General features: G+C 36.3%; 1 protein-coding gene across 1 annotated transcript in view; it reads left to right on the top strand.

Annotated features, from left to right (window-relative positions):
• LOC119598466 overlaps positions 1-12,500 on the top strand; it is a 91,600-nt gene that overhangs the window by 75,538 nt on the left and 3,562 nt on the right. Inside the window, exons 4-5 of the mRNA XM_037948096.1 lie at positions 10,588-10,697; positions 11,184-11,221. Coding sequence (XP_037804024.1) covers positions 10,588-10,697; positions 11,184-11,221 — 148 coding nt within the window. The remainder of the gene's footprint in view (positions 1-10,587; positions 10,698-11,183; positions 11,222-12,500) is intronic.

Genomic DNA, 12,500 nt, shown 5'->3' with positions numbered 1-12,500 from the left:
TATCTATTCCCCTCTTAGTCTCTTTAGTTATCTCTTCCCCCTCTTTCTCTTTAATCTGTTTATGCACTCATTTGCATTCCGGTTGTGTGTCTTAAGGATGACGCGGAACGGCCCCAGTCCCTAATCTCGAGGTGGAGCGAAGGGTTGGCCTTGAGGATTAGGTGGAGACGGAGATGTGAGGGAGGGAGGGAAGGAGAATGAGGGAGAAAGTGAGGGAAGGAGTTGAGACAGTATGAGGGAGAGAGTGAGTGAGAATGAGGGAGAAAGTGAGGGAAGGAGTTGAGATTATGAGTGAATGAGAGAGGATGGGGGAGAGAATAAGGGAGGGAGTATGTGAATAGGAGATAGAAGGAGAAGTAGGTGGGCTGATAAGGAAAGCGGGAGGAAGGGAGAAAGGGAGGAGGGAAGGAGGCAGACAGGCAGGCGGAGAAAAAGGGACGATGCTAGGTAGAGAAAGGGGTAGGTCGGAAGGCAGATAGAGTAGCCAGACAGACAGACACAAACAGACAGGCAAGCAGACAAAAAAGAAACAGTAAACGAGCCGAATAGAACGATGAAAAAGAAGAAACAGAAAGAAGGCAAAAATAAATGGTAGATAAAATAACATGTAGATTCACCCCCCCCCCCCCCCCCGCGCCTCCCCCCCCCCCCCCCAAAAAAATACATGGGAGATAAAATCACATATAGTCACCCCCCCAAAAAAAATAGAATAAAATAAATAATAATAATAATAATAAAATAAATATTGATATACGAATAAAATCCCTTTGACAGGAAATGCTATACGGGCGGGGGACTTTTGGGGAGAAAGGCGAGGTTTGATGGATGTCCGCGAGGTCCCGAGGGGGAGCCCGGAGGCCGATTATGATCACGTGATGTATGGCAGTCTGACGCCGGTGTCACGTTGCTGTTGATCATTTGGGGTCGCGGAGTAAATTGAGAATGAGGTGGAGTGGGGGGTTTGGGGGTTGGGGATGGGGTAAGGGTTGGGGTTGGAGTGGGGACAAGGGAGTCGAGGTCAGAAGAAATGGTGAAAACTGGCCGTGAATAGGATATGAGAAAGGAGGAGGAGAAAGAAAATGCGATGTAAGAGAGAGAGAGAGAGTGGGACAGAAAGACATAAGAAAGACAGAAAGAGAAAGAGGTTTGAGAAAGAGAAAGAGCTCGAGCTCAGAAAGAGAGAGAGAGATTAGAGAAAGAGAAAGAAAGAAAGACCAACGAAAACAATTATGTACTTTGTGTGCGGGAGACGGCAAAAGGGGGTTATTTCCCCGCGCTGCCACCACAACAATAGGGGAATTTTTCTACGAGCTTTTGTGTTTTCGGGTAACTTGTGGGGGAAAAATATGTTATGGAGAATAGCGAAGTAAATTCCTTCTCCGAATAGCTTTGGTTGAATTAAACAAAAATAGTTTTTTTTTCTGAAAGGTTTGGAATTGATGTATAGGCAGGATGCTGTAGTAGTAGTAGTATCCTGTTACTGGTAGCCTAGTAGTAGTAGTAGTTGTAGTAGTAAGAGCTTATGAGTAGTGTTAGTTTAGCAGAAGTAGTAGTAGTAGTATTAACCTACAATTAGTAATAATAGTAGAAGTCTAGTAGTAGTGGTAGTGATATAATAGTAATTGTAGCCTATATGTAGTCTAGAAATAGTAATAGTAGGCTAACGGAAGTAGGCCTAGTAGTCCTTTGGTAGTGTAGTAATAAGTAGTAGTAAAAGTAGTAGTAGGGCCAGTAGTACCCTAGTAGTAATAATGATAAAATTAGCAGTATTATTTTAATCATAATCGTAGTAAATTCGTTGCTATTTTATGCCACGTTAAAGAGAGTAGTAATTATAGTATTTTTTAAGCATATGTTCCCATCAAATAGCAATATGTATCATATCAGAGCTACGTAAGTCATTGCAGTAATGGCAGTGGTGTCGGTATTATTGCTATCAATTGTACAGCTGTAACCGAGACAGTGACGCAATTAAGGTACAGGTTTTATGGCGGGAAACAATAAAACAATTGGCAGTTTTATCTTACTGATTTTATTTCACTTTATTGGTCCTTTTTTCGTTGCAGAGCGCCTTTGCATAATTAGTGAATTGGTAAATGACTAAGGTTTTTTTTTTTTCTTTCTTTCTTTCTTTTGATAATTCTATCTTGGTAAGCTGTTATATGGTTATACCTTTCGTAAAAATGATGGGATAATGACAATATGATAGCTTCAGTAATAATGATAATTATGCTAATTATAACAATGTAAATGATAATGATAATGAAAACGATAATCACGATAACGGTAATGATGTTGATGAGGATGATAATGATAATGATAGTAATGATAATAATAATAATGGCAATGATGATGATGTTCGTAATGATTATAATAATATAATAATAATGATAATAGTAGTAGCAGTTATAGCACTAGATAATAATAATAAGTAGTAATGATAATAGAAATGAGAACGATTTTGATGATTATGATAATAATAATAATAGTTATAGTAATAATAATGATAATAATGGTATTGATGAAAGTAATGATAATGGTAGTCAAATGGTAACAGGAATGATAATAACGATAATAATAATAATAATAATGACGATAATAATAATTAAAAAAAATACTAAACTAAATTGAAATAAAAGAATCAAGAACAAGGATGCAGAAGAGCAGCGGAGGAAAAAGAAAAAAAAAAGGAGAAAAAAAAGAGATTGCAATGCGTGACACAGCACCACGCCTGCTGCTCGTTCCGTAGTCAAGTCAGCGCTTTTTCAAGGACACCAACAGTATGCATCGAACTTCTGTTAATTGAGCTTCCTCGGGTAATTGAACTTGGGTAATTGAACTGTGGCATGAACTTGATCGATATCGGGGTGATTGGAAGGGGAACATGTCGTTTCATTAGACTCGGGAGCCACTTGTTGCTGTGGGGATATTATTTTTTGTTTCATCATCATTGTTATTATTATCATCATCAGTCTTCATCATTGTTGTTATTATTATTACTATTATTATTATTATTATTATTATTATTATTATTATTATATATTATTATGATGATGATCATCATCATCACCATCATCATCATCATCATCATCATCTTCATCATCATCATCATCATCATCATCATCTTCATCATCATCATCATCATCATCATCATCATCATCATCATCATCATCATCATCATCATCATCATCATCATCATCATCATCATCATCATCATCATCATCATCATCATCATCATGCATGCGCGTTTGGTTGTGAGTGAGTGTTCGTCCGATCGGTTTTGGGGTGTGGGTTATGGGGTTTCAGAAGGGTAGGGGATTGGGGATTGGGGAGTGGATGGGGTTGGAGATTGGGGGATTAGGGATTTGGATTTTATTGGGATTGGAGATTGAGATTGGATGGGGTTGAAGATTGGGGGATTTTAGGGATGGGGATTGGAAGGGGGGATTGGGGATTGGAGATTGGGGTGGAGTTGTTTAGGGTGAGGTGATCATCGCTGCCTGCGTGGTTGGGTGGTCTGGGGAAAGTTGTCGGTGGGGGAGCGCAGTGTTTGGGATGGAGAGTGTTCTGTTGTGTTGGGGAAGTGTTTGTGGATGTGCTTGAAGTGTTTGTGTGTCACGCCTGTTCATTTTTGTTTGGAAATTAGCCTACCTTCACTTGTTTTTGTCTATTTTTTTTTCTCTTGTGTTCCCTCTCTTCCACTTCCCGCTCTTCCCCACCCTACCTCTCCCTTCCCCTCCTCCTTTCCTTCCTTCCCCTCTCCTGCCCCTTCCTTCCCCTATCCCTCTCCTTCCTTTCCTTCTCTTCTCCCTCCCCTTCTTCCCCCTCCCTCCCCCTCCCCTCCCTTTCCTTCTCTGCTCCCTCCCATTCCTTCCCCTCTTTCTCTTTCCTTCTCTGCTCCCTCCCCTTCCTCCCCCTCTTTCTTTTTCAAGGTCAGCACTTTCAGTAATGAAGTTCTCCGTTTTCTTTAGGGGCGTGTCTATTTTTTTCATTCGCTTTCTTTTTTTTTTTTTCTTTTTTTTTTACCTCTCTCTCTCTCCCCTTCCATTCATTCCAGGAGGGCCTTTTATTCCCACGCACCAATTGTTAGGGAGTATTAAGGAGTTATTTTGGGCCTATTATATGTTTGGGTTTCGTATCCCCCCCTCCCTTCCCCCTGCCCCTGCCTCTGGCCCCGCCCCTGCCCCCTCCTGATTCTTCTCATAGTTTGGAATCACGTGATCTTGAAGGTGGCTGCGTGTCCCTTTCTCTCTTTCGCTTCTTTGTCTTTATCTTTTGTTCTCTATCCTTCTTTCTGTTCTCGCTCGTTTTTTTTTTCTTTTTTTGTCTCTCTCTTTCTCAGTCTTTCTTTCCTCTCTCACTATCTTCATCACATTCTTTCTCTCTCACTGACTTTATCTCTCTCTCTCTCTCACTGTCTTTATCTCTCTCTCTCTCTCTCTCTCTCTCTCTCTCTCTCTCCCTCCCCTTCCTTCTTCCTCTCCCCCTCCCTCTCCTTCTCCCTCCCCCCTCCTCCTCCTCCTCCTCCTCCTCCTCCTCCTCCTCCTCCTCCTCTCTTGCTTTCTTTCCCTTTTTCCGTCTCTTTCGTTTCGTGTGTATTTATTCCTGAATTCATAGTTTTGTAATGTATCAGGCCTCTTAATTTTACTTTGTAGATTATTGGCGAGGCAAAAATCAGCAGCGCAATTAACTTGTCTCTCGAAATTTTTTTTTCTGCCTAGAATTAATACCGTTTGACACCCGATTTATCATGTGATCTATGCAAGCTGATTTGCATTCTGCACTCAAAACTGCAATCATTAATTCGCCGAAATATTCGTTAACTGAATTACAGGGGACATGCTGATTCGTAACCCGACGTTTGCATTTAGTGTGCAATGTTGCCTGATCGGTTTGTTGTCTCTTTCGTGCTGAAATTTGCAAGCTTGTTTTAGATAAGGTAGTGGGATGTTGAATCGGGATTTAGAGGATTGGGTAAAGGGTGTGTTTGTCGGGGGGGGGGGGGGTGAAGGAGAGGGTGAATTATGCAGAAAGGGATGATGGTGAATGTGGTGGTGGTGATGGTGAAAATGGTGGTAGTGGCAGTGGTGATGGTGAATGTGGTGGTGGTGGTGGTGATGGTGAATGTGGTGGTGGTGATGGTGATGTTGAATATGGTGGTGACGGTGATGATGAAGATGATAATGGGGAAGGAGAAGATAAACAGCAGAGGAAGACCAGGAAATGGAAGTGGAAAATTAATCTAAATCTAACTTAACAAGCAGATTTAAAGACTTAGTTACGCAAAAAGGGGTGCAAAATATATATGTATTTCCGAAATAATGCAGAGCGGTTGCAGCCACAAGAAATTATTTAGCTTCTAGGAACAAGACGAATGAATGAATACAATCCTCCCTCCTCCCCCGCCCCCCCCCTTCCTTCCTTGCGCCCATCCTCCCTACCCCTTTCCTCCTCCCTCCCTTCCTCTTTTCCCTTTTCCTCCTCCCTCCCTTCCTCTCTTCCCACTTCCCCCGTATCCCTTCCCCTTTCCTTCTACCTCTTTTGCCCCCCACCCCTTTCCCCTTCATTCTTCCCTTACCCCTCCCTCCTTTTCTCCATGTCTCCCTTCCTACCTCCCTTTCTCCCCTGTTTCCTACCTCCCTTTCTCCCCTCTTTCATACCTCCCATTCTCCCCTCTTTTCTACCTCCTCCTCCCCACTTCCCTACCTCCCTTTCTCCCTTCTTTCCTCCCTTCCTTCCTGCCTCCCTGCTTCCCTTCCAGTCATTGCGGCTTGCTAAACCCACATTCATGACGATTGTGTGACCTCCTGTTTTTAATTAGTCCCCCCTGTTGGCACAAGGGGCGGAGTCTTGTTTATTCTTTGCCCTGTCTCTTCAGTTTCTTGTTTTCTTCTCTTATTTTTATTTTTTCGTTTATTCTCATTCTCTCTCTCTCTCTCTCTCTCTCTCTCTTTCTCTCTCTTTCTCTTTCTTTCTCCCGTTTTCTTTCTTTTTTTCTTTCATTTATTCTTCCTTTCCTTTCTTTTCTTTCTATCCCTGGCTCATCTATTGTTCCTTTCCCTCGCTCCCTATTCCTTCCTCCTCTCTTTATCCCTCGCTCTTGCTTTCCCTCTTTCAGTTAAATTTCTAGGTTCACTAATATTCTATAGGCTATCCCTTCCGTTTCTTTTTCTCAATTTTTTGTTTTATTCCGAGAAAATTTTGTTTGGAATATTTTAAAACTTTTGTTGCTTTTTTATTCTCTTTTCGCTCCCTCATGATTTCGTTTCCGCCTTCTTTGTATTTTCATCCCATTCTTCTCTTTCTGTAACGCTCTTCCTTTGACCCTTATTTCATCATTTCACTCTTTATCTCTGTTTATCTTACTCTTTGCTACTCAGTCTCCATCTTAGTCTCTCCGTTTCTCCCATTCCCTCCCTTCTTTCCATCCTTTCTCTTCCTCCATCTTCTTCACTTTGTCTTCCTCTTTCCCTCTCCTCCCCTTCTACTATCATCCTACTTCCCTCCCTCCCTCCCCATTCTCCTTTTCCTCTTCCTCCTCTTCCTCCTTCTATCTCCTCCTCCTGCCTCCCTCTTCCTCTTCTTCCCTCTCCTTGCCCCCTCCCCCTCCCTCCCTCCCCCCTCTCTCTCTCTCTCTCTCTCTCTCTCTCTCTCTCTCTCTCTCTCTCTCTCTCTCCCTCCCTCCCTGTTCCCCCTCTCTCTCCCTGTTCCTCCTCTCTCCTTCCTCCTTCCCTTCCCTCCCTTCTTCCCATCCCTTCCCCACCCACCCCTCCTTTTCCTTTTTTTTCTCTCCATCGAGCGTCTTCCTACGGCATCTACCTACGCTAGTGTTTACATAACATAACCAAGGTGTCGACCCGCTGGGTAAAGGTAAACAAACGTCTTAGAATTTCGTTGGAGATCTTTTTTTTTGGTCGAGAAACGTTCACAAGAGCGCTTCATGACGTAATACGGAAACGTTTTTACATAGCTTTCGCTGCGAGGGAGGAAGGAGAGAGAGGGAGAGAGAGAGAGAGAGAGAGAGAGAGAGAGAGAGAGAGAGAGAGAGAGAGAGAGAGAGAGAGAGAGAGAGAGAGAGAGAGAGAGAGAGGATTGAAAAATTGATAAGAAAAAATAAAATGAAATTATGCCATCGTCAATACTGTTAAACATTATGATAGTTATTATTTTTTTATTAGCACTATGTATAACGTAATCTCGATGCTGCTTCACAATTAAGCAGATAAAAATTGCAAGGGAGAGGAGGGGGAATGGAAGAGAAGCGAAGGTAAGGGGAAGGGAGGGCAGGAAAGAGGGAGGGAGAGGGAGAAAGAGACTTAAGTATTTGAACGTTGTAGCGACATTTATATTTTGCGTGATCGCTGACCATGATACTAACGGTGCATTTTAAACTATGTCGAAGCTGGAATGATATTATTCTGCTGTTGTAACTTTACCCTAAGGGAGACAGACAAATACATACACACAAACAGACACAGAAGAACTGGCAAACAGACAGAAATACAGGCAGACAGATTCAGATAGATAGACACAGACAGACACGAACTGACACAGACACATAAATAGACATAAATACACACAGACACACTTAGACAGAAAGAAACACACTCCCACACACAAACATACTCCCACACACACAAACACACTCCCACACACACAAACACACTCCTACACACACAAACACACTCACACACAAACACACAAAAACGCACATAAGCACACATAGGCACAAACACACACGCACACGGGTACACACAAGAAGCAACTCCTTGTTAGCCTAGGTAACGAGTTAAAAGACTGCCTACTAAGTTTTCTTTTTCTTAAAGAATTAGTGAAGAAACGGGAAGAAATGCCGGAGTTGAGTTAATAGGAGTGATAATTATAAACCGTTGGTAATTACTTGTAAGAAGTTTTTTCTTTCCTTTTTTTTTGGGGGGGGGGGGCTTTACACTGCTGGGAGAATTTTAACCTCCATTTTTTCGAAGGAGGTCAAAGGTCGCGGGAGAGGTAATGCAATACGTTTTTTTACCTTGTTTCGTTATTTCGTAATTAATTTTATTAAGGGTTAATAGTGATTATATAATATAATAATATAAGATAGAGATATAATATAGGAGGTATAGAGTATATATATATAATATATTTCTAATGTATATTGATATAATATAATATGTATGATAGAATATATATATATATATAGTATAAGATATTATAGTATATATATATATATATATATATATAGATATATAGGTATATATAATATATTAGATATAAAAATAAATATATATAGATAATATGATATATGATAATAATATATGATATGTATATGATAGAGTAATAATATTAATAGATATAATATATATATGATATTATAGAATAAATATAATATATATATTATATATTAATATATAAGTATATATTATAATATTATATATATATATATATATTAATAAGATATAATAAGATTAATATATATATATAATAGATAAAATATAAATATATATATACCTACATTCATACATGTATATATATTAATAAGTATATTAGATATATATATAGATATATATATATTATATATAAAAATAAGATATATATATATATATATATATATATATATAATATTATATATATATATTATATGTATAAATATATATATTATATATATACACACCTACATATTATATATATATACCTACATACATACATATATATATATATATATATATATATATATATATATATATATATATATATATATGTATATGTATATACACACACACCTTTTTTTTAGAGCTTGTTTATTTGTTCATTTTCTCATGTGTGGTTTATTATTGTTATTTCTTATATAATGTATTTCTGTATTTATTTGGGAGAGGGTTTTATGCCTTCATTTTTCTATCTATATATTTATATATTTTAAAAATTATTTTCTCTCGGTGAAATAATGGGAATATCTGAATATTTTTTCTTATTTTCTTTCTTCTCTTTTTTCAAACATACATATAAAAAAGATAATGATAACAATTATGATAATGATGATGTAGTGATGATGATGATGATAATAATAATGATAATGATAATAATAATAATGAAATGATAATAGTAACAATGATAATAATAATAGTAATAATGATGATAACAACTGTGCTGTTTTGGAACAAAGATGCCAATCCTTGTTACTGAGACTTTGTATTCTGACATATCTTCCTTTAATTGGGAGAGGTTCAAGGCAAGAGCTCATTGTCGTGCTCATATTAAAATCAATGAATATTAATGTTCCTGATACTCTGTTTCGTTTTTTTTTTGTATTATTTTCCCCTCTTTTACATTTTTACTTCTGTCTTATTTCCTTGTTTTAGCTGTCTCTGTCTGTCTGTGTCCGTGTCTTTCTTTCTGTCTATTTCTCTGTCCCTGTCTTTCTGTCTTTACGTGTCTCTCTCTGTCTGACTTTCTCTCTCTCTGGCTCTGTCTGACTTTCTCTCTCTCTCTCTCTCTCTCTCTCTCTCTCTTTCTTTCTTTCTTTCTTTCAAGACTCTTTCTCTTTCTCTATCTCAATCTATTCTCCCACCTTCCCTTCCTTCCACTCTTCTCTCACCCCATCCCTTTCGTCCCCACTTCCCTCTCTGCTTCCCTCCCCTGCTAATGTTATTAAGTAGGCTGTGGTGGTGATGGTGACGTAACCATGTTGCTATTTTTGCTGTGGTGTATTTTGCTCTCTCTTCGTTCTACATTTACTTTAATTTGGGTTTGTCCAGGTTGCTCATTATTTATTTATTTATTTATTTATTTGTTTATTTGTTTATTTAGTATCTATTTATTATGAATGATTCTGCATTCGGTGTCTTTTTTATTATTTACTTCAGTTTGTTTAGAAATGTGCTGAAAGCTAGGGGGACGGAAGGAAGAGGTGAAAGAAAGAGAGAAAAGAATAAAGAAAGGGGAGAAGAGAAGAGGGAATGGGGGAGTGTTTTCCTTTTTGTTTATCTTTTTTTCTTTTCGTTTCTTTTCTTTTCTTTCTATCTCTCTTGTATCCTTTCTTCTTAATATTATAAGTTCCTCTTTCCCCTCGTGAAGTAATTATGCACATTAGCGTCATCATTATTATTGTTTGAAAACGCAATTAGCATTAATTTATATTCATTATTAAGATTCACAATTACACCAATAATTTGGACTTTACATTCATCATTAAAATTTAACAATACATCAGTAATACGGAATTTGTATGATATTACATTCATGATTAAAAATCATAGTTATAAATCAATAATTTGAAATTTACATATTATACATTAATGATTAAAATTCATAACTATACGTTAATAATTCACAATTTCACAGAATTTAAATAACATACATTCACAATTGAATTCGTGATTATGCATCAATAATAAAAATGATAATTAACGTAATGTATATTATTATATATTCATGCTTAATTAAAGTTCATGATTATACATTGATAATTCACAATGTCACGGAATTTATGTAATATACATTCATGATTAAAATTCATGATTATGCATTAATATTTCACAATTTCATGTATTTTAAATAACGTTTTTTGCCTCTCTCTTTCTTCCGTAGGCGGTGGAGCCCTGGCCGGCGATGGTGGGATGAGGGATACTCACGGACCCCTAACACTGGTGAGTAAAAGATATTCATTCATTCATTCATTTGCCTTATATCTGGGGGTCGTACTTATTTGATAATATATATATATAATATATATATATATATATATATATATATATATATATAAATTATATTATATATATATATATATATAATATATATATAATATATATATATGTATATATATATATGTATATATATATATTATATATATATATGTATATATTATATATATATATATAATATATATATATATATATATTATATATATATATTATGTATATATATATATATATATATATATATATATATATATATATATATATATATAATCTTCTTTTAACGGTAGGTTCATGTCTGAGCCGCCGTGGTCACAGCATGATACTTAATTGTAGTTATGTTGTGATGCCCTTGGAGTGAGTACGTGCCATATATATATATATATATATATATATATATATATATATATATATATATATATATATATATATATATATATATATATATATTTCTGTATCTGTTATTAATTGAATTATTTATTCATTTAGGCTCTAATCGTTGATCTATTACTTTTTGTCTCCAACAGGTACTCATTCCTTCATCCATCCATTCAATCATTCATTCATTCATTCATTCATTCATTCATTCATTCATTCATATCTACCATTTGCACTTAGGTCCTCATTTAATTATTCATTTATTTTATATTTCTCACTCGTGCCCAGCTATCCGTTTATTCGTGCATTTATTCTTCATCTCTCACTCGTACAGTTTTATCCATTTGTTCGTTCATTTATCTTATTCATTTGTATTTTGTTGTTTTCGTAATAGTTCTTCATGTCTCGGTCTCATTTATTTCTTTTTTTTTTTTTTCTTCATTTTATTTTATTTTTTCGTTTTGTTGTTTTACTTTTTTCACTAACACAGTTCTTCTTTATATATATTTAGTCATTATTTTTATCATGTCTTGCTTATTTGCAATTTGTTCTTGCTTTAAAAGTTCTTCTTCCTCTGTTGTACTTATATTAATTCATTTTTTTCATTTTATATATGCATGTATATGGTATTTCTTGTCTGTTTGTGTTTGTTGTTGTCGGTGTTGCCAATGGAATCGGTGAGTAGAAAAAAACGTATTTTTCCTTATATATTTTTTGGTACATATGTTTGCGTTTTTTTATGTTGTCGCTATGAATTCTGAGTAAAAAATGTTTCAGTCACTTACTCATTTACGTTCTGTAATTCGTCTAAATTTATCCACCTTTTATTATTCATTATGAGTATTCACCCTCTTTTATTTACAAGTTTCCTTCAAGGAATTCTTTCCCTTTCTTCCATCCACGCTGTTCGTCTTTCTGTTACTTTTATTCGCTTTAATTTTGGGTCTTCGTTCTCTCTTTCAACCACGCATTTTCTTATTCTTCGCCTTTTCACATTTTCTTTTTTGTTGCGGTCTAGAGAATTTCTGTTCTCTGTCAGTCCCTCCCTTTTTATTTCCTTTTCTTGTTTTTATCTTCTCTCGGGTGCATTTTGCTGTAACTTGCATTTCCTCTTTTTCTTTTACATTTATTCGTTTTGCACTGATTTTTTTTTCTTCTTCCTCATCACTTTTTATTCTTTGTTTTGTTTCCACTCATTTTATAACGATTTTCCTTATTTTGCAATTTATTATTTATTTCTTATTATCCTCCTCTGCTTCCTTTTTCCGCCTTTGTCGTATTTTAAGTGTCCGCTTGGTTTTCCTCCATTTTCCTTCATTTTCTTAATCCTTTCCCCGCGTGATCAAGCTTTTTTAACTCACGTCCCCCTCGCCATCTCCCATTTTCATTCGTCTCCCCTCATGCATTGAACATTTTTCATTATTCCCA

Source organism: Penaeus monodon, chromosome 41 (assembly GCF_015228065.2).
Source record: "Penaeus monodon isolate SGIC_2016 chromosome 41, NSTDA_Pmon_1, whole genome shotgun sequence".
NCBI lineage: Eukaryota > Metazoa > Arthropoda > Malacostraca > Decapoda > Penaeidae > Penaeus > Penaeus monodon.
Note: the sequence above shows the minus strand (reverse complement) of the source record. Positions and strands in the feature narration are given on the sequence as shown.